Source organism: Epinephelus moara, chromosome 9, assembly GCF_006386435.1.
Source record: "Epinephelus moara isolate mb chromosome 9, YSFRI_EMoa_1.0, whole genome shotgun sequence".
In the NCBI taxonomy this organism is placed as follows: domain Eukaryota; kingdom Metazoa; phylum Chordata; class Actinopteri; order Perciformes; family Serranidae; genus Epinephelus; species Epinephelus moara.
Genome location: NC_065514.1, coordinates 3,144,057 through 3,167,871, shown reverse-complemented (window position 1 = coordinate 3,167,871; position 23,815 = coordinate 3,144,057). Strand labels below are relative to the sequence as shown.

The following is a 23,815-nucleotide window of genomic DNA, read 5'->3' as shown; positions in this document are numbered from 1 at the left end:
GTGGTAAAACAACTGATCTGTCTGATCAACAAACTCCAAAAAATCAGTTTAACTTCACAGTGATAAAAAAGAGAAAACAGCAGCACATCGATTATCAGAGCTGACTAATGTCGACTCAAACGTTTCTGCTCTTTCATTTGATTGAGTTAAACACACACTCTTTGGTTTCAGTGGTATTTAATATACTATAGGCTTCGAGAATACAAATGAGAGACTGTCAGTAGAAGATGACTTCAGGCTGAGGAAACCGTCACCGTACATTAAAGGGTTAAACATCAGTTGGAGGTCATCGTCCTCGTGATCCTCAGACTGTTTCTGTTTTCACATAACGCACACTGTTCTTCTGCTGCTGCTCCGTTTAATCTCATTTCAAGCTTCACACAGAGTTCCCATCAGAGACACAAGCGTTTATATTATTAATAAAATCCTTTGAGCAGTTGATGAACTTTAGTTTTACGTTTCTTTAAATACTCAGAGCTTTTGTATTAGTTGTTGTTGATGAGGCAGGTGTGCACGTTACAGCACACAGTGTACCAGACCTGTTTCCTGTTTACATTTCTGACATTGTGTACATTTGGTTTTTGCACCATCTTGATCTCTATTGTTTTATATTTTGTTTTATTTGCACTCTTTCCTTCTTTGTACTGCAGCTGCTGATCAACAACTTCCCTCAGTAAAGTTTTATCCTCTGTTACCTGTTTACACAGAAGTGTGGATACAGACTGTAGCTGCTACCCAGTCGCCAGAAAAATGTTGGCATTAAACGTTTCTGTGAACCACCGATATGTTGAAACTTTATGTTTCTCAACAGCGCTGTGGTTAATGTGTGGTTAGGTTGAGGCACAAAAACCATCTGGCTGTGGTTAGAAAAAGATCATGTTTTGATTCATACCTATGTTTGGTGGCACAAAAGCCGCTGGAAAAGCAGCGTTGGGTCGGTGAAAAACACCCAGGATTTGGTGGCTTAAACACAGCTGGGAGACGCTGCGATGTGCCGCCAAAGACATCCAGGTTCAGTGTCACAAACACTGCTGGGAAACGCCACAATGTGGTTTGCCACTAAAAAATCCCCAGGTTTGGTGCCACAAATGTTGCTAGGAAACGCCACAATGTGCCAATGAAAAACACCCAGATTTGATGCCAAAAATGCCACTGGGAAACGCCATGATGTGCCGCTAGAAACACCCAGGTTTGGCAAAAAACACCAGGGTTCAGTGGTTCAAATGCCACTAGGAAACGCTGGGATGTTCCACTAAAAAACACCCACATTCAGTTAAAAACAGCCAGGTTCAGTGCCACAAATGTAGCTAAGAAACACCACAATATGTCAATGAAAATCACCTAGGATTCAGTGGCTAAAACACAGCTGGGAGACGCAGCGATGTGCTGCCAAAAACACCCAGGTTCCTTGGCTGAAATGCTGCTGGGAAGCAGGATGTGATGGTGAAAAGTACCCAGGTTTGGTACCTCAAACGTCACTGGGAACAGCACAGTGTATTGATGAACAACCCAGGTACGGTGGCTCAAACGCTGCTGGGAGACACCACGATGTGCCACTAAAAACACGCAGGTTCTGTGGCTAAAACGAGCAAAAACATTTCCCTGACATCAAAGATTACTGATCAGCTGACTCACACACCTGCAGTGAGCTCCTATCAGCTGACGTATTGATCCATTTATAACCCTCAGTGTTGTGATTGTGTCCCAGGGATCATTGAGCGAGCGGGGGGGTCGATGGAGGAGGAGGTGGGGCAGCTGCGGAGCTCCGGCTCGCTGGCGGAGGGAGAGTTCTCTCTGAGCGACGCCTTCTACTTCTACAAGAAAGGTGTGGAGAGCATCGTGGACGACCAGGTGACCCAGCGCTTCTCCTCCGAGGAGCTGGCCTCCTGGAACCTCCTCACCAGAACTAACCAGAACTTCCGCTACATCAGCCTCCGCCTCACCATCATCTGGGGGATCGGCGTCTTCGTACGCTACTGCATCCTCTTCCCTCTCAGGTCAGAACCAACTCGCTGCTCAGCGTCCTCGGCGCTGCTGTGTGTTTAAAGGATCATCAGGTTTATTACAAACGTTTATAATAACACATTTAAAACTGGATTTGTATTCAAGTGTCCACACTGGTTGATATTTACACCAGTGATGCAATATTTCAGAACATATCAATTATAGCACCAAAACCAGTTGGCACTCACTGGGCGCTGTGGTGTTTCTGAAGGAACTAAAACATGAGACAACAGTTTGTAAAACAGCAGAATGATCCTTTAACTCCAGAGAACAGACTTCATCACGTCTCCTCCCTCTGTGCTGCTGCTGCTGCAGGTTAACGCTGGCTCTCATCGGCCTCTCCTGGCTCGTCATCGGGACCGTTCTGGTTGGATTTCTGCCTGAGAGCAGGTACGGCAATACAGCAATGCAGCAACACAGCAACAGAACATAGCAACACAGCAGGAAGATACAGCAACAAGCAAAAATGACAAGCCACAGCTACACAGCAACAATTCAGAGCAACAAGTCAGGGCAACACAGCAACAAGACATGACAACACAGTAACAAGCCACAGCAACAAATCACAGCAACACAGCAAGAAGTCACAGCTACAAGTCACAACAACAAGTCACAACAACACAGCAACAAGTCACAGCTACAAGTCACAACAACACAGCAACAAGTCACAGCTACAAATCACAGCAACAAGTCACAACAACACAGCAACAAGTCACGGCTACACAGCAACAACTCACAGCCACACAGCAACAACTCACAGCAACAAACCATAGCAACAAGCCACTGCAACAAGACACAGCAACACAGCAGGAAGTCACAGCAACAAGCAAAAGCAACAAGCCACAGTTACACAGCAATAAGTTAGTGCAACACAGCAACAAGACATAGCAACACAGCAACATGCCACAGCAACACATAGCAACACAACAACAAACCACAGCAACAACCAAAGTTACACAGCAACAAGCCACAGTAACAAAACCTAGCAACACAGCAACAAGCAAAAGCGACAAGCCAGAGCAACACAGCAACAAGCTGAATCGTTGGCGTCAGGTGTGAAGAACTAGGTATAGATATATTAATATGTCCGACATGACATGAACTTCCTGTATTCCTGTATTTCTATTTCCTGTTTCAGTGTGAAGAACTGGCTGAGCGAGCTCGTCCATCTGACCTGTTACAGGATCTGTGCCAGAGGACTGTCCGCCACCATCCAATACCACAACAAGTCAGTGACACCTCAACCTGTGCAACTTCAACTTGTCAACGTCATCACATGTCACCACACATGTTTAAGTTGTCACCAGGATCACGTGTCACTACCTGTGTCTTGTTTTAAATGTATCACCGGTGTCATGTTGAACTGCATGTGTTGTGTCTGCAGAGAAAACAGACCTCAGAAAGGAGGAATCTGTGTCGCCAATCACACCTCGCCTATCGACGTGGTGATTCTGGCCAACGACGGCTGCTACGCCATGGTGAGTGTCATCATCAGACGGGTCAGCGTTGTTTTCATCAGCTGTTGTGATGTGATGATGTCACTGCCCTGCACTTCCTGTCCTGTCCTCAGGTGGGTCAGATCCACGGCGGTCTGATGGGGGTCATTCAGAGGTCAATGGTGAAGTCGTGTCCTCATGTCTGGTTCGAGAGGTCAGAGATGAAAGACCGCCACACCGTGACCAACAGGTGAGACGGCAGCTTACTGCAGGTGTGTGTCAGAGCAGGGGGGGCGGCGCTGCAGGAAACATCAGTGAAAAATGACCCCACATCTGGATGTCAAAAGTTAAGATCATTGTTCTCGGTTTTGTCTTGTTGTCGAGAACACAATATCTCAAGACAAACTTTTCTACAAAGTTGGCACAAACATCCACTTGGATGCAGTGATGACCTGATTATATTTTGGTGGTCAAACGTCAGGTTCACTGTGACTCATTCTTGTGAACGCGATATCTCAAGAACACTATGTGGGGAATTTCAAATTTGGCACAAATGTTCACGTGGATGCAATGATGAACTGATTCGATTTTGGTGGTCAAAGGTCATGGTAACTGTGACTTTATCTGTCTCATTCTCGTGAATGGGATATCCAAAGAATGCCTTGATGGAATGTCCTCAAATCTGATTATATTTTGGCAGTCAAAGGTCAAGGTAACTGTGACCTTACAGTCATCTCAATGTCATAAACGCAATATCTCAAGAACACCTTGATGGAACTTTTACAAATTTTGCACAATCATCCACTTGACTAAATAATAAACTGATTATACTTGGGTGGTCAAAGGTCATGGTCACTGTGACCATGACTCATTCTTGTGATTATATCAACTCAAGAATGCCTTGACAGAATTCCCTCAAATTTGGCACAAAGTCCACCTGGAATCAAGGATGAGCTGATTAGAATGTGGTGGTCATAGGTTTAAGATCAAGGTCACTATGACCTCAGCTGTCTCATTCTCGTGAATGCTCAAGAACACCTTGATCGAGTTTCTCCAGATTTAGCACAAACAATTACCTTGACTCAATGATGAAGTGAAAAGATTTCACTTGTCAAAGGTCTTGTGGCACAAGCATCCACTTGACTAAACAATAAACTGATCATACTTTGGCGGTCAAAGGTCATGGTCACTGTGACCATATCTGTCTCACTCTCGCAAACATGGTATCTCAAGAATGCCGTGACAGAATTCCCTCACATTTGGCACAAATGTCCACTTGGACTTGGGGATCAACTGATAAGAATTTGGTGGTCAAAGGTCAAGGTCAGAGTGATTTTGTGTCTGTCTCATTCTCACTGACGTAATCTCTCAAGAACACCTCGCAGGACCTTCACCTTCTGGAGCTTTCAGATTGTATTACAGAGCAAATACAGCTCGCACTTAAACTGGAGGTACTGGGAACTAACTGGGAAACATTATGACTGACTCAGCTGAGGTTTGAGTGGAGGACGCAGGAACAAAGTGAAAGTTCAGTGGTGTCTCTTCCTCTGACAGCAGTCTGTATGTAACTGATGTCTGTCTGTCTGTCTGTCTGTCTGTCTGTCTGTCCGTCTGTCCACAGGCTCAGAGCTCACGTTGCAGCCAAGACCAAACTTCCCATTCTGATATTTCCTGAAGGTCAGAGTCTGCTGTGCTGAAGCTTGTGATGATGATGATGATGATGATGATGATGATGATGATGATGATGATGGTTTTATGGTTTATAACTTCTGTCTGTGGTTTTAAACAGGAACCTGCATCAACAACACTTCAGTCATGATGTTTAAGAAAGGAAGCTTTGAGATCGGAGGGACAATATACCCCGTCACCATCAAGGTACAGTTCATTCATGTTAAATCCAACACGTATGTAAAGGACTGAACAACCTTTCAGAAATAAATTTAATCTGTGGTTAAATACGAGACAGCTTTGACACCAAAACACAACTGAGCTCAGCAGGTGAGATGTGACAGCATCTTATGTTCTGTGTGTGTGTCGCAGTACGACCCTCGCTTCGGTGACGCTTTCTGGAACAGCGGGAAATACAACATGGTGAGTTACCTGCTGAGGATGATGACCAGCTGGGCCATCGTCGTCAACGTGTGGTACCTCCCTCCCATGACCATACAGGTACACCTCCACCTGAAGCACGTTAATACACATATTTTTATCAGCATTATTTACTGATGACCAGACAGAATATTATCAGCCGACTGGAGACGTCACATGAATCATCATACTGTGGTTTAAGCCCGTTTGAGTCAGTGACCACAGAAGTGAAACTAACATCAGACTTTAGTGACCTGCACAACTTTTTATACATGTTTACATATACTGTACAGAATATATAATTTGAAGTTTGAGTCTATGGAATGACAGAAGGAATATATGGAATGGAAGTTAGAATACACTGAATGTAACTTGAATATATAGAAAGAAAGTATAAATGTATAAAACAAAGTTTGAACATTTGGAAAGAAAGTTCGAATACATAGAATGAGATTTTACATACATAAATTGAATATACTGAATGAAAGTTTGAATTTATAGTAGGGATGCACCGAATATTTGGTAACCGACTATATTTGGCCGAATATTGCAAAAAAAACACACATTCGGTATTCGGTGGAATAAGTGAAAAGCAAGGGCGAATAATAGCGGCGTGTTTTGATAACGCAATCAAACACTCGCATTTGCGACTAAAATAGTTTTGTGCGGGCAAAATAAATCATTCAGCACGCTGTGTGAGTACAGATTTCAACCAGCAGCAGAAACGAAACGGCGAATCCCGCCGGTTGTGGGTTGAACGGGGGTCACAGACACGGACAGGAATACGTATTCCTATCAAATACGGCAGCGCATAATAACAGCTTACCGGCGACGGAGAAGTCCGGCTCCAGGTGAATAACTTGTTGTCATGACTGCCCAAAAGTACCTGAACAGCCGAACCGTAGCGGCACACAGTATGTGGCATATCAGAGGAGAAACGAGCCGTTCACATTTCTCTCTTTGTGGCAGGTAACGCTCCACAAACCTCACCGCACTTTAGGGACTGTTCTTTACTTGTCAGGGGAGGAGGGTGGCTGGTTGATTCTTATTTTATTTATTTATTTTATTTTGATCCCCCCTATGTTAATCACTTATTGATGCTGTTTTTGAAGTATGAATAAGTCAATAAGTAATTTATTCCATTGAAATATCATTGATGTATTATAGAAAATTGATTTATCTTTTTATAAATGACAAAAGGCACATCTGCCTCATTTTTGCCGTGGTATCCTGATACTACTCAGAACCATGATACTTTAACTGGTATCGTACAGTGGGTCCCAATTTTGGTACCGTGACAACACTAATCTGGAGGGTTCATCTGCAAAAACTAATGAAAAACTAAACAACGGCATTCGGTATACGGTACTCGGTATTCGGCCAAGCGTTTAATATTATTCGGCTTTGGCTTCAGCCACAAATTTCATTTCGGTGCATCCCTAATTTATAGAATGAAATCTGAACACACGGAATTAAAGTTTGAATATATAGAATTAAAGTTTAAATGTATAGAATGGAGGTTTGAATATATGGAATAAAACTTTAGCATATAGAATAAAAATTTGAATTTATAAAAACAAAAATTGAACATATGGAATTAAAGTTTGAATATATAGCATGAAAATTTGAATGTATAAAATAAAATTTGAACATATGGAAAGAAAGTTTAAATGTTTGAATGATAGTTTAAATATACAGAATAAGGGTTTGAATCTATGGAATTACACTTGAATATGTAGAATTTAAGTTTAAATATATAGAATGAAATTTGAACATAGAGAATGAAAGTCTGAATACATTGAATAAAAGTTTAAATGTATGGAATGAAGTCTGAATATATGGAATGGAAGTTTGAATGTATAATATGAAAGCTTGAATATATAGAATAAAGATTTGAATATGGATTTAGGTTTGAATATATGGAATGAAAGTTTAAATATATAGAATGAAATTTGAACATGTGGAATGAAAAAAATATATGAAAACGTTTGAGTATATAGGATGAAAATTTGAATATATAAAATGAAATAATAGAGTGAAAGTTTTAATGTACAGAATGAAAGTTTGAATATATAGAATGAAAGTTTGAATACAAAGAATAGAATACAAATTTATAAAAAGTTTGAACATATGGAATTAAAGTTTGAATAGTCTATATACAAATAAAGTTTAAATCTATAGAATGGAGCTTGATAATATGGAAAGAAAGTTTGAATATATAGAATTTAAGTGTGAATAAACAGAATGAAATTTGAACATAGAGAATGAAAGTTTGGTTATACAGTGAAGGTTTGAATGTATGGAATATACTGTATATTCTAGAACATGTTTTAAAGATGTATATAAACACGCTGTCACACACTCTGAATAAGCAGTTCTGTACTGTGTGTTGTTAACATGTACTGTGTGTACACTGTGTATTGTTAACATGTACTGTGTGTACACTGTGTGTTGTTAACATGTACTGTGTGTACAGTGTGTGTTGTTAACATGTACTGTGTGTACAGTGTGTGTTGTTAACATGTACTGTGTGTACTCAGGACGATGAGGATGCAGCTCAGTTCGCCAACAGAGTGAAATCTGCCATCGCAGATAAAGGAGGACTGCTGGACCTCGCATGGTGAGTACTGGATACTCTAAATATATTGCAATGTAATTTGTATCCAGTAACTTCATCAAAGTAATCTGACCCAACACTGCATCCTACGGAAGCCCTGAAAGGCAAAATCTCAAAATTGACCAGTGCATGAAAAGCTCTTCTCACCTGGGGGTGTCTCACCTGAAGTAAACGTGACATGACCAGAGTGTGTGTGTGTTTCAGGGACGGAGGACTGAAGAGAGGCAAAGTGAAGGACTCGTATAAAGAGGAGCAGCAGAAGATGTACAGCAGCATCATAGTTGGACAGAGCGGCGACACTGGATCGTCCTCTGATCAGCTGTCTCTGACATCATCATCATCATTATCATCATCATCATCGTTACCTGGCGACATGTGAAGGGGATGAACAGCTGTTTATTCTCTGCATCATTTTAACTCGTCTTATTTTATATGATGTTTAATATGTCTAAAGTCTTAAAGCCTCACATCAACTCTTCGTCCTGTGTGTGTGTGTGTGTGTGTGTGTGTGTGTGTGTGTGTGTGTGTGTGTGTGTGTGTGTGTGCAGGAGTGTTTCCACCAGCAGGGGGCGCTGTATGACAACACAATAATCCTTCCTGCAGACTGGAAACCACAGTTCTATTCAAACCACTTCTTCTCTGCCTGTCGTGTAAAACATGGACATGTAGCAGCTGAAATATAATTTGTGTTTTATGATCGACGCGTCACAAACTGTGTCAGCTTCTCCAGTGTTTCTATTTTTATAAAGCAGATGTTTGTTGCTGCTCTGAGTGGATCTCTGCAGACTGAAACCAATGTTGGTGATCGATTCTTGTAAAACTGTGTCTGTATAAACGTGTGTATCCATCTCACCTCTGATTATTGGACATCTTCTTTTTTATCTTTAATATAATGTATCAACAAACACAAAGACAGTTTAGAGTGAGGAGATTAAATGTGTCTGTTGCTGTGTGGAATAAGTTTTAATATTTAATATTATATATTTAATAAGTATTAATAAGTGAAGACAAAGATATAATAATCTGAAAGTACATGAGAATAAAAACATGAATAAAAAGATAATTAAGATGGAGGTAATAACTGGAGGAGACGATGAGCTGACCTTTAGATCAATCATAATCAGTCACATCATGTTTTACATGTGTTTGACTGTCAGAGCAGACAAACTTAATATTTAATGTTCTCATTTTAAATTTAGCCAACAACTGATATCTGCTCCCACAGTGATTTACATTCAGTGCTGCTGTTTAACACGAATTAATAAACAAAACATGATAAATTATTGTTTATAAATGAAAAAAAAAGACTTCAAAGATTTGACCGACAGAAGAAAAACTCTTAAAATGTCATCAATTCAATAAAACAAATAAAGAGTCATTAAAATGTCCTAAATCTAAATTTGTGACGTCTTAATTTCTACAAAAATCTTTAATTTATTTTTGTCAAAAAGTTCCTGATGTTACAAATATGAAATCCTCCCACTGAACCTAAAACTGTGTTTTTACTTTATACTTACACGACTGTTAGCAGAATATAGATTAACCTGATTCACTCTCGTAACTGTATTCCTGCATAAACCTCACTCTGCACACACTCACCTTTACACTCACCTGCAGCTCTCCAGTCAGACAAATAAGATTTGTACAAAATAAGTCTTAAATTTGGTTTAAAATTGTTTTAAAAACAGGTTTTTTAAAAGCATTTAATTCAAGTGTCTGATACCTGTCAACACTGTGAGATCATGAAACAGAGCGAATGTTCAAAATGTCAAAGAAATAAAGTTAAGACAGAAACAGACGGAGCAGGCGGCCCATGCACAAAGGCTGTGTCCCTGCTGCAGCAGCCATGGGTTCGATTCCAACCTGTGACCTCACGCCCACCTGTCCCATCTGATGAAGAAAAAAAGCCATTAAAATAATAATTAAAAAAAAAAAAAGATAGAATAAAGAATGTTAAAAAATAAAATAAAATAATAAAAGGAAAATAAAAAATAAATGTGACAAAAATATATATTTATATCATCAGTAACTTTTCAGAGTTGTTTGGACGTACACACTTTTTCCTCCAAATATTTTTTATATTCCAACATGACATACATGACACAGTACACTCCCTCTTTCACCAACATGGAACCAGCTCCATTCAAGTTCCTGCATTTCAACCAAAAATAAATTGATTCAGAACCTGCAGAGTTGGTTTGTAGGTAATCAGTGCCGTGTTGTGCCGCGCCCTCTGCTGATGTCACTTCCTTTATTATAATGGTTTGTCTAAAAACTGGAGGAGACCCAGGCTGGTTCTCTGGATGGCACCAAGGTTCTAAGAATCCTGAACAGAACCGGTTCAAGAACCAGAGCTAATCTGGTGGAAGAGGTGTTAAAGAGAGATGATGTCAGGAGGATCATTTATATCGTCCCTCAGTCTATATTTTTAATGTCGCTTAAAAAAACAAAAAAAAAACGGTATTTTTTGGCAAAAACATTGTTTGGATACAGTTTACATTGTGGCACGAATTACAAAATGCTGTTTGTCAGTTTAAAAGAAAATTTTACAAGACAAGAAAATCTTGAAATTAAGACTGTGAAAATATGTAATCAGAAAGACTAAGTGCTGTAAGTGCCGTCATAACTTTCTCTCTAACTGAAGTTTGGCACCAGGACGTACTCGAGCAGCAGTGACAGGTTTGCTCGTACTTAGGTTTCCCGGCTGATCACAGACCAGGAGTCTCATTTATAAATGTGGCGTACGCACAAAACGAGGCCTGAAGGACGTGTACACCACCTCCCACGCAAAAGTTGTGATCTAAAAACAGACTTGATGGAGAAACTTTGACCCATGCTTACAGATATTTTGGAGACGGGGAGTCGGCGACGCAGACGGTGAGGTGGAGTCTGACTGTAGAAACTGTCAAAGGTTTTTTGGCGTTTGTCCGTACGTAGATTTTATGTCTGGATCCTACGCACTGTTTTATAAATGAGAGCCCTGGAGCCTCGGGATAAAACACAGCAGGTGGGATGACGTCACATTTGTACCACGGTGACGGCCATGTTGGTGACGTATATCATCAGGACGAGAGATGGAACTCGCTGAGCGGTTTCACATCAAACTAAACGCCACTACGGCGATCTGTGACTTTCTTGACTTGCAAAGTGCAAAAGTCACCAGAAGGGGAGCGTTTCCACCAACATGGCACCAGTTCCACTCCAGTTCCTGCGCCTCATTTTGCAAACCGTGATGACATCAGTGGGCGTGTCATATTCTACACACTGGACAGACAGGACAGAGTCTTGCACATAACAGTCTCTGACCTGGTTTTTAGCAGAAAAACAAACACTTGAAACGCCGGCTGGTTATCTGGATAGTGGAAAAGGTAGAAGGGGGTGTCTATGAGCTGGAGCAGCGGTTCCCAACCTGCAGGTTGAGACCTCACAGAGGGTCACAGGATGATGGATAAACCCGTGCAGCTCGTTTTAGAGGGCGCTCCTATGACACAAACACGTGGAAATAAACAGACATTCAAATAAAATAAAAGTGATGATAATGAAATTTAAATGATCATAAATAATCAGGACAAAAACATCGACAAGATCTCACACACACACACACACACACACACACACACACACACACACACACACACACACACACACACTTTCTCTGATAGACACGTCATCTGCACAACATGACAAGACATCAAACTGTCAGACAAAACATCATAAAAGACATTTGGACATTACATTCTTCACCACATGTCAGTTTTAACCTGTCAACAAACAGAGATTTAACATTTAAATCAGCTGTTTGTACAAACAGCTGCGGTGATTCAGATGTTTGTTTCAGTGCGGTGGAGGCGGAGTCTGCAGCAGCGTCGTGACGTCACGACTCGTGACGTCACAACAGGATTCAGGAACAAACTCCAAAACACGAGAGTTAGTTTCTTTAAATGTAAAACTCAACTGTGACAAAGCGGAGAGCTGAGGAGACGAGTCCATCGATCGATTAGTTGATCAAAAGCAACTGTTTGATGATCAATGAACTGTTTTTTTAAACCAACAGCCTCGGCTCCTGGAATATGAAGACTTGGTTAGTTTGGGTTTGACATCTGAATATTCACGACACAAAACAGAAGAAGAAAAAGACTTCAGTCCAACGTGAGACGTGAACCTGCAGAAATACAAACATGTAAATAAATACAAACAAGGTTTAATGAATCAAACTGAAGTCGTTCAGACAGAATTAAAACATATAACTTTATACACAGGATAAATATTCAGACAGGATGTGTGTGTGTGTGTGTGTGTGTGTGTGTGTATGTGTGTGTGTGTTTATATATATATAAATATTCTGCATGTTTTAATATCTTTTAGTATCTTCTTCAGATCATCATGAAACCAGACGAGTTGATCTTCTTCTTCTCTGTTTATAAAACTAAACATGGTCTTATATATATATATATATATATATATACATATATGTTTTCATGTCATATGTCATCAGATATCGTGCAGTTAGTGTTGTTAGTGTCACTTCATCTTCTCTGACGTCTTTCTTTTATATGTTGTATAAAAAGACTTTGTGACTTGTCTGTGAAAAACGTCATACAAACACATTTTAATATTTACTTTTAAATTATGTTTAAAAAGAATCACACACAACACATGATGTCTAATTATGTATCTTATTTTATACTGTAAATATATATATTTGTATGTTATTGTGTTTATAAATCATGTTTTATATCAGTTAAAGTTGAAGCTGTCACTTCTGTTTGATCTCTGTTAAAAGAAAGATTATTTGATGAATAATAGTGAGTAAATATATATATAAGAAAACTAAACTGAAATATCTGGAAACTCTCTTTTTGACAAATATCTTTTATTATTATCGCTTCTTAAAATCTGATCGATTTTCCCATCGTCTTATTGGCTGTATTATATTATCATTATTATTATTATTATTATTATCATTACTGAATGTAGTTTCTGTCTGGTATCAAACCTGCCGCTCAAATATATCTGTAACTCATCTGTTTCTAGACATTAATGTATTTATACACATAAATAATAAAACACCTTTCAGCAACGTGGAGCCTCTTTAATGTTTTAAAATGTTAAATGTGCTCTTTTATTCTTTGAGAGTTCCTTTAATATTTTTCAGACGGCTGCTGTCTCGTTCATTAAAGGAGAGAATAATTGTCAGAAGGATCAATAATGAAACTAATTGTTATCTGCAGCCCTGACACACTGTAAAGGGCAGACACTGTATGAGATGATGACCTGATTATTGCAGCTCTATATGTAATAACAATAATAACAATAATAATAAGAGTAAAATGTCTTCTTGCTGTGCGGCGGATGAGACAGGAGAGAAGGATTGCGGGGAGCGTGTGCACAGCTGAGTCGAGGCGAGACATGTTTACTGTGACGGTGCTTTAATAAAGAAAGCAGAGAGTGTGAAATAGCATGGAGTTATTGTTCCACACAGAGCCGAGCTTACGTCTCACAGCCTCTCTGTCTCTCACAGCTCCGGCTACAATAACAATCCCACAACTCAAATTGCTTGAACAGAAATGTTTGTTCTCCCCTAACAAGATTGTGAATTATTAATAGGATCTAAAGCCGATTCTATAACCCGATTGTTGAGGTGGGATTCTTGGCGAGCGATGCTGCACCACACCATTTACTGTGATGTATGTGTCTGCACATCTTTATATCCAATTTAATGTGATTCAGATAGATTTCAGAGGGACATCATAAAAGGCATTGGAGTGACCCCGACTGCAGACTCCATACACCCGCCCCGTATGTCCCGATATGTTGATTCGATTTGCTCAATTTTACTTTTACCCTCGGCTGATCTATACAAATGCAATGCAGGTACACTAAGTAAATATGAATACATTTCCAAATTGAATCGGAGTGAATGTAGTCCAGCGAGGACATCATTTTAAATCACGCTGTGCTGGGAACTGAGCGCTCCGACCACTCACAGGCTAAATGACTGAGGCTCCCTCTAAAGACTCGCCATTAGTTGGAGTGTAATGCCTTTAAATACATTGTTCTGCCATCTATTCTGTGCTGCTGCTGTAATGTATGTGATGCTGAGGAGGTACAATACAGCTCCCACAGACCGATCGATACACAACCACACTGTCCATATTCAGACACAGTCCTCAGATCTGTGGGTCGGCCGGCAGCATCACGTCCAGCACACTGTTTTTATTATCACAACCTCCAGATTTTAAACGTTTCTCAGCACTGATGGAAAGTGACTACGGACATTTACTCAACTGATGTACTTAAGTACGATCTTTAAATGTTCTTAAGGGATTTTTTTATTCCACTATACAACATATCCTCATAAAACAGTTTGTACGATACACCACGAAAATGCCCACAAAATGGTTCATACTGTATCTACAAAAATGCACACGCATCAGTTCGTACCGCATTGTATGAAAATGCACAGACAACCATTTACACAATATTCTGTGAAAATAAACTAACAACAGTTTGTACGATATCATACGACAATGCACACACATTAGTTTGTACCATATCCTACAAATGTACACAAAAAGTTTGTACGATATCCTACAAAAATGCACACAAAACTGTTTGTACGATATCCTGCTAAAATGCATACCCAATAGTTCGTACGATATCCAGGAAAATGTACACACATCAGTACGTACGATATCCTACGAATGCACACACAATAGTTCATAAGATGTTGTACGAAAAAAAGCACACACAACAGTTCACATGGTATCCTGTGAAAATAAACACACAACTGTTCGTACGATAACCTATGAAAAATGCACACACATCGGTTCATACAATAACCTACAAATGCACACACAAAAGTTTGTACGATCACCTACAAAAATGTGCACACGTTGGTGCGTACGTTATCCTACGCAAATACGCACACAACCGTTTGTACGATATCCTGCTAAAATACACACACAACAATTCACATGGTATCCTGTGAAAATAAACACACAACTGTTCGTATGATAACCTACTAAAATGCACACATAACGGTTAGTACGATATCCTACAAAAATCCACACACATCGGTTTGTACAATAACGTACAAGTGCACACACAAAAGTTTGTACGATATCCTACGAAAATGCGCACACAACCATTTGTACGATATTGTGCGAAAATGCACACTCATCGGTTCGTACAATAACCTATGAAAAATGCACAAACAACTGTTTGTACGATATCCTTCGAAAAGGTACACACAATAGTTCGTATGATTTCCGATGGAATCAAACATAAAAGTTCATACGATACCCTAAGAATTAACCCTGCATGAATAAAATGATGTCCTTAACGTAAAGTTAGAGAGGTTAGATTTAGATAAAGGAAACGTGTTGACGATGTACCTTAAAGTGACTCAAAGTTCACCCAGAGGTCACACTGTTCACTCTGTTTCCAACTGCAAAATCCTGTGTTCTTTGACCCACCCTCCGAACTGGACCGCTCGGGACGACTTCCTTATTTACTCCATGGATGAAGGAAAACTGGATACAGCGATGAACGCGGGGCCCTGCTCAGTGGTGCATGAAGCCGAGATGATCTTATGTTACGATGCTTCCCAGCTCCTCCTGGAGGACCCCGAGGTGTTCCCAGACCAGATGAGATATGTAATCCCTCCAGTGTGTTCTGGGTCTGCCCCGGGGCCTCCTACCAGTGGGACGTGCCCAGAACACCTCTAACAGGAGGCGCCCAGGAGGATCCTGATCAGATGTTGAACCACCTCAACTGACCCCTTTCGCCACGAAGGAGCAGCGGCTCTACTCCGAGCTCCCTCCTGATGTCTGACTCCTCCCCCTATCTCTAAGGCTGAGCCCAGAAGACCTTGATGACTTGGCATATTCAGACTTGGAGTACCTCACCCAGTATGGGGACACCTCCTCACCCTTTTCAAAGTTGGCTCTTGTTAGTTCCTCTCACATTATTCTGTCTCATAAAACTCATGATACAGGATATGAAGCATGTCATAAATGTTTGACTCAAAGTCCACTTACTTGTTTTTAAGGAACTAATGACTCTCGTTTGTTCAAGTTGTTTATGCAAACCATTATTTTGTGAGCAAAAGATAAAGAATGTTGTTTATGCAAAAGATTATCTTGTTAACAGGAGAGTTATTCTCCAGTCCGTCCAAGTGATTTTCTTGTTTGCTGAAACAATTATCTCTGAGCATGAGATGCAAAATAAAAGGACGGTCTTGCAGGATATTCTCTATTTAGTGCAAGATATTATCTCTTTCTCTGAAATTATTTTATGAGCATAGGATACAAGATAAAGAATGTTGCTGTGCAAGACAGTCCTTCATTCTCGCAAGATAATCTCTTGTTCATGTAAAATACTATTTTTTGTTCAAGATATCTCTTTCTCTGAAGATATTTGTGAGCACAAGATAAAGAATGTTGTTCAGACAAGATATTATCTTTCTCATACAACATAATCTCTGATTCGTGCAAAGTAATCTCGTACTTGCAATGTGATACAAGATAAAAAATGTTCTTGCAAGATATTTTCTTGTTTGTGTGAGACAATCTCTTATTCACGCAAGATATCTTGTTCATGCAGTATCTTGGTCACTGAAGTGATTATTTTGTGAGCACAAGATACAATAAAGATACAGAATGTTAATCTCGCAAGATGTTCTCCTATTCATGCACAATCATCTCTTGTTCGTCCACGTGATTATCTCGTTATCTGAAATAATTATTTTCTCAGTAAAAGATATAAAGAATCTTGTTCACACAAGATAATCTGCAGTTTGCGCAAAATAGTCTCTTCATTTGCGCAAGATAATTCCGTGTTCATGCAAAATTGTTTTTTCTTCGCGCCCCTTAAGTCTCTCATTCGCGCTCCTACAGAGTTTTGTTCACACAAGATATTATCTTGTTTGCTGAAATAATTATTTTGTGAGAACAAGATAGAAGATAAAAAATGTTGTTCAGGCAAGATATTATCTTGTTTGTGCGATGTAATCTCTTGATCACGCAAGACATCTAGTTCATGTAAGATCTTTTCTGGTCGCTGAAATATTTTTTGAGCACAAAATAGAAGATAAATGTTTGCGTAAAATCATCCCTTGTTCGTCCACGTGATTATCTCATTAGTTGAAATAATTATTTTGTGAGAAGAAGATATAAAATAAAGAATGTTGTTCATGCAAGATCATCTTGTCTTTGTGTAAGATATTATCTTGTTCATGTAAGATCTTTTCTTGGTTGTTGAAATGATTTTGTGATACAACACACAAGATAAAGAAACTTTACGCAAGATAACTTCTTGATCGTGCAAGACAGTCTTTTGTTCTCGCCCCTTAAGTCTCTCGTTCATGCGCCTATATTCTATTATTATCTTGTTTGCTGAAATGATTATTTTGTGAGTACAAGATACAAAATAAAGAATGTTCTTGCAAGATATTATCTCACTCACGCAAGATATCTTGTTCATGTCAGATCTTTTCTTGTTCTCTGAAATGATTATTTTGTAAGTACAAGATAAAGAATATTGTTCTTGCAAGATAGTTTTGTTTGCACAAGGTCATCGCTTGGTCGTGCAAGACATTATTTTGTTTGTGCAAGATCGTCTTTTGCTCGTGCCCCTTTAGTTGCTTATTTGCGCGCCTACAGTCTCGTTTGCACAAGTAATCTTTTGTTCATGCAAGATATTATTTTGATTGCAAAAGATAATCTCTTGTTTGTGTAAGATGTTATTTTATTTGTCCAAGATATTCTCTGTTCTTCACACACAAAATTATCTTGATGTGCAAACTGTCATCTTCACCAGTCACTGATGTTTACTAACGTGTGTAACAAAGGAAAATATGAATCAGCAAAGATTTTAAACCCTATGTATCTGATGTTTTGATATCTATACAAGATGAGACCCTGAGAGGGCGAGGGTTTACTTCAGGGACCAGTCAGCACCTTTCAAAACAAAGATCGACTCATTGCAGCACTGCTATGAAACTAGTGAAGACAAAGAATAAAGAAACACAACAATGAAATGAGGCAAAAAGGAGTTCAATAAACTGATCAGGTATATAAAACTACAAACACAAAAAGGTGTAGAGGGTTCAGCTCTGGTTCTGAGGACTGATGTTAAAAGTTGTTGCTGACTCTGCAGCATCACGTCCTGTGTGATCAGCTGTGTTTGTGCTTCCTGCGTCTGCGGTCACGCTGCAGTCACGGGTTGAACATACGTGAAGCTGAGACCTGTCACGGTGCAACCGGGACAAAATGAAACTGACCACAGACAAACATGCAACAAAACAACCCTACACTGCCGCAGCAGCCACAGAGATCAGTTCCTCTTCCTGTCGTCCTGCCTGAGCGTCTCTGTGAGTCAGTCTGACCAGAAGGGGGAAATATGAGACCAGGCCTGTTCAGAGCACGCCGCTGATTTGCATACACTAATGAAACGGGCTATAATTGGTCAGAATTGATTTTTTTTTTCTCGCTTTGATTGAGCTACAATTGAGTCTGAAGTTCTTCAAGTGGAGAACTGATTGATTTGTGGTTGAATTCCAGTTTATTTAGTTTAGAAAATAATTATGTACTCATGCAGTGATTGGATGAGCAGAGGGGAGCCGCTGACCTCCTCCTCCTCCTCCTCCTCCTCCGTTTGTTATGAGAGGAATCATCTGCAATCTGTCCCATTGTGTGTTACTGAGAGAGAAGGTGGAGTTACATGAAAAATGTCCTCCGGCGAGGTACATGAAGGTGTGAAATTGCAGACTCCTCTTTGCCCTCGGCCCTGTGCCTCAAAAGGTATTTCTTCTTTTATTGACAGAGCGTCTGAATTTCAGGGTGATGGCGGCGGCTGCTGCTGGCCCACCGCTCCCCGACATCCTCCTCCAACCTTGATTGCTTTTGTTTCCAGGTCACCTCCTATCTATTGCTGCAACTTTTCCAATTTCTCAGGGCTTGTTGTATGAAGACAGAAGGCAGCGCCATCGCCGGCTCTCTGGGAAATGTACATAAAGCTCCGCAGAGAGACAATACAAAAGAAACACATTGAAATCGTCTCACTTTCATGCTCAGTGGGCGACACAGATCCTGTCAACGCCCCTCCCCCCCCCCCCACACACACACACACACACCGATGCAACTTCATCAAATGAATAATCAAATAAATGTCTTGGTTCATTAATATGAAATTATCTTAGCATGAAGATTAATTGCATTAAACTTATGAAAGTGTGTTTGGGTATGGATCTGAGCTGGGGAAATGATGGATGATGAGAGAGGCGTGATGAATGGAGAAAGCAGCGGAACTAAATTGAAAGTGTACTCATCCGTTCTCCCTCACAACTAATGATAAATTGAGCGTGTCACGTTGAACAATACATGTTCAGGTTTAAACATCCGCACACAGAGGGATTGTGGGCCGTCAGGTAGCTGCTGCTGAGTGAAGGGAAGTCCTGCACGACCACAGAAAGATCCAGAGTCTTTATCTGCCATTAGCTCTTTACTTTATCACCAATGATCGACCGGTGTCTTTATTCTCTGCTGACAACAAGTAATACGCTTAATTACAGTTTTAAGATCTTATTTACGTTTTTCCATTTTCACATGTGGAAGCAGCGCTCACATGTAGTGATGTCACAGTGTATAAATATTCTGTCATGGCTGAAGTAAAATTACGAAAGCATTAGCATTAAAAAATACCAAAGTATCAAAGATAAAGTTCACATCACGCAGAATTATATAAATCATATTACTGTACTATGATTACTGATGCATTAATGTGTTCATCACTTTAATGCTGCAGCTGGTAAAGATCACTTTAATGACTGTACTGCTGGGTAGTTTATTCATTCTCCACATCATCTTAGTGATAGTAATAATAATAATTGATCTGTTTATTAGGGTTTGTATTGTCACTAAACGTAGTGCAGTAAGAAGCAGAAGGCCTTCATCAGCAAAATGTTATTTAAATTAACACGTACCGACCACTGAACGACCAAAAGGACACAAAGTGACTCGACAAGCCTCAAAGAGACACAAAATTACTTTAGAGAAACATTAAATAACTACAAAATGGACAAAAAGAGGCCGAGTCAAAATGACTACAAAGATAACAGATAACTGCGAAGAACAGAATAACTACAAAAATACAATTAACGACCAAAAAGAGACAAAATTATTTAAAGGACACACAAAATTACTACAAAAAAAACAAAAACAAAAAATGACCAAAAAGACACAGAAGGACCTCAAAGAGACACAAAATAACTTGTTAAGAGGAACACAACACAGAGAAACAAAAAATGACTGCAAAGACACAAACAACCAAAAACACACAAAATGTCCCAAAGAGACATAAAATAGTTTAAAATGAGGGAAAACAACAACGAGACACACAAAACGACTACAAAAAGGGACAAACCAACACAAAGAGACAAAAAAAGAAGACACAAACGACCAAATAGAGACACACAATTACTTAAGCAGACAAAAAATAACTACAAAAAGGCCAAACAGCCAAGAGACACAAAATGTCCAAGAAGTGTGTCTGTGTTAGAGGTGGGGGGGGGCTTTTACATGTCTGTGCCCTGGGACTCATTGTTTCATCATCCACCCATGAGAAGACACGAAGGATACAGAAGCAGAAAATAAAAAAAACTCCAATTGTTGAGTACCTGAGTAACTGTACTTAGTTACTTTCCACCACTGCCTATCTAATATCATTTCATATTACACTGTGTTTACTGTTGATTTTAGCTAAATGAGCTCCACTGTTCCACTCACCACGACAGTAAAATACAAATACCAAAATAATTCAATAATATACAATAAAATAAGTCGTCTTTTTAGCGAGCGAGCTAGCTCTGGCAGGTGGAGCAGATTCACCAGATTTACTGAGAGCAGTGTCGCAGCACAAGGAGAAGATGAGATCTTTCTTTTGGTGCTGTTGTGTCGGAGTCCTCATCACCAACAGAGGGTCTGCGACCCCTCGGGAGTCCTCAGAGCTACTGCTGGGGGCCACTAAATTATTGTTAAATTTAAGTTTTCTTGTTTATTTTTAAATTATAATGTGTCTGAAAACACACATTAACATGAATCCAACATGTTATTAGCAAAGATAAATCGGCCTACTCACCTAACAGTTAATTTACAGTCTGCTACAGTTTTAATGTTAGGCTAACGTTAGCATTTATCAGCCTCCTCAGTTTGCGGCTGTGGATCATTAAAGATGTGCCACTTCTCAACCCCGTCAGTAAATCTCTCTTCATCCATGTCGACTGCTGACGGGAGGAAAAACATAAACATCAGGACGTCTGCGTTTATTCTGACCAATGAAAACAGGCTGGAGGCGGAGCAAGTGTGCGACTGCATTAAATTGTCTGACGTCAGTCCGTCTTCAACGTTTCTTGGATGCATTTACATTTTTAGAGATCAGGTGGTGTAAAGTTTGAATCAAGACGTCAGAATAAATGTTTGTATTGTAGGTTTTGGCAAGCCACGGAAACGTTACATTTTTATGTCATGTTATTAAACTCTACGTTTTAACAGCTCGATGGTTAGCGTGTGGTTATCACTTGGTTATGGTGAGGGAAAAAAAACATAAGAAACATTCTCGTGGCACTGTCACGGCTGGAAATGCAGCTGTGTCTCGGTATAAAACATCAGCCTGTGGTGGTACTAACCCTGCTGCAAATGCAGTGATGTCTCAGTAAAAAATAACCACCATCCCCTCCGACTCAGAGACAGTCAGCTCATATGCTTTTAATCACAGCAACATCACTTTAAAAATGTTTCCATAATATAAAACGTCTGTGTTTTGCAGAAATGTAAAATACCACCGTGTTCCTCTGGTGGCTGGACTGAGGTTTTCCTCATCTCTAAAGTGGGTTCCTTCAGCTGGTGTGGATTCTCAGTTCAACAGAACCGTCTCCGTTGTATCCTCCACTGACAGATAACTTTAATTATTTTTCTAAATAACTACCGGAAACAGGGATGAGGATTGATTGCCAGAATATTTTTTACTTTGCCTTGTTTAAAAACCAAAACAAGTGACAGGCAGCCAAAGTTACAGATGATCAAACTCGTATTAAGAGAGCGTCTGGCGCCGCTCCAGCTGACAGCCTCTATTGTAAATGATATCGCCATCTGTGAGATTACAACAGTTGTGGAATGAAGAAGAGGATCTCTATCAATCTCCACTCGGGCCATTCATATTACAATACTACTACTTACGTGTCAGTCCTGCAGAGCAGCACCAACACTTCTCACTCTAATGGCTGAATATTGACATTTCTGCAAAGTTTCTGACCTGATCTGGCGTCATCACACATGCACTGATTACATTAGGTTTACCATTACACTTCACTCCACTCCATGGTCGTGGGATATATATATGTAATTTAGCATCTATAAGATAAGATCAAACTTTATTTCTCCTGAGGGAAACTGCTGCAGAGATGTACAACAATATAAAGTTTAAAGTGAAGAACAGGTCGTTTGCCAATGACTCCCAAAACAACATATATGCAGTGCTAAACACGTGGGCACTAAAACTACTTGGCTAGGTTTAGAAAAGATCATAGTTTGAGTTAAAACCATAGACTGTATAAAAATAATGGACGCTACCACCCTGACATCACCTCCTGGTTTGTTTACTCCCATTTTGGCCGTCGCCATCTTGGATTTTTGGAGCCACAGGTGACCATATTTTGACCACAGGGTGGAGCTAGCCCTTACGCTAGCTGCTAGCTTGGTTAGCACGGTGCATCTGGATAACTGCTTCATAAAAACACCAGTCGACATGATCTCTTATATTATATCACAAGATATTCCACCAGCTGTATTTTAACAGCTTCACACTTACACTGTAAGAAATAATAAAATATAATGTAGACCAGGGAAACATAATGTGTAATTATGGATATAAAATGTTACTAACACCTAAATTTCATCCCTGATTTTCCAGCGGATATTTCAACAACTAATCTGGGTGTTGTTTTAGAAACCTGTCCCTGTCTTTCCAGCAGCTTATCAGGCACCAAATTTGGGTTTGCAAACCTGTCTCTGTGTTTCCAGTGGATATTTAAGCATCAGATTTGAGTGATTTCTAAAAACCCATCACTGTGTTTCTAGTGGAATTTTCGACACCAAATATAGGTGTTTTTTAGGAGCTTGTCCCTGTGTTTCCAGCAGATATTTAGGCACCAAGTTTGGCTGTTTTTATTAGGAACACGTCACTGCAGGGACAGTGACAAGAAAAGCAGGTATTTTAGCTAAAACATGATCTTTTCTTAACCATAACAGGTGTTTTTTGTGCCTTAACCGAACCAAACTAACGTAAACGTAACATAAACATAAAGTTCCAAAATACCCTTTATAAAATTATGTACCAATGTAAGGTATCGTTGCCAATAGGGATGCACCGAATATTCGGTAACCGAATATATTCGGCCGAATATTGCAAAAAAAACACACATTCGGTATTCGGTGGAATAAGTTAAAAGCAAGGCTGAATAATAGTGGCGTGTTTTGATAACGCAGTCAAACAGCGTGCCGTGACGGGCGGAGTAAAATGTCGGCAATGTGGCGATCCGTCCCTCACTGCACTCGCATTTGCGACTAAAAATAGTTTTGAGCGAGCAAAATAGGCTTAAATCATTCAGCAC

At 39.8% G+C, this 23,815-nt stretch overlaps 2 protein-coding genes across 2 annotated transcripts in view; one reads left to right on the top strand and one right to left on the bottom strand.

Annotated features, from left to right (window-relative positions):
• The window catches only part of LOC126396068 (uncharacterized), a 737,953-nt gene that overhangs the window by 338,090 nt on the left and 376,048 nt on the right, over positions 1 to 23,815 (bottom strand). The gene's annotated exons all lie outside the window — the stretch shown is intronic.
• gpat3 (glycerol-3-phosphate acyltransferase 3) lies at positions 1,690 to 8,997 on the top strand. Its single transcript, XM_050053876.1, has 10 exons — positions 1,690 to 1,997; positions 2,320 to 2,394; positions 3,143 to 3,232; positions 3,389 to 3,482; positions 3,575 to 3,690; positions 5,062 to 5,117; positions 5,230 to 5,315; positions 5,481 to 5,609; positions 8,069 to 8,148; positions 8,350 to 8,997. The coding sequence occupies exons 1-10, from the start codon at positions 1,735 to 1,737 to the stop codon at positions 8,522 to 8,524; spliced, it is 1,164 nt and encodes a 387-aa protein (XP_049909833.1). The 5' UTR covers positions 1,690 to 1,734; the 3' UTR covers positions 8,525 to 8,997.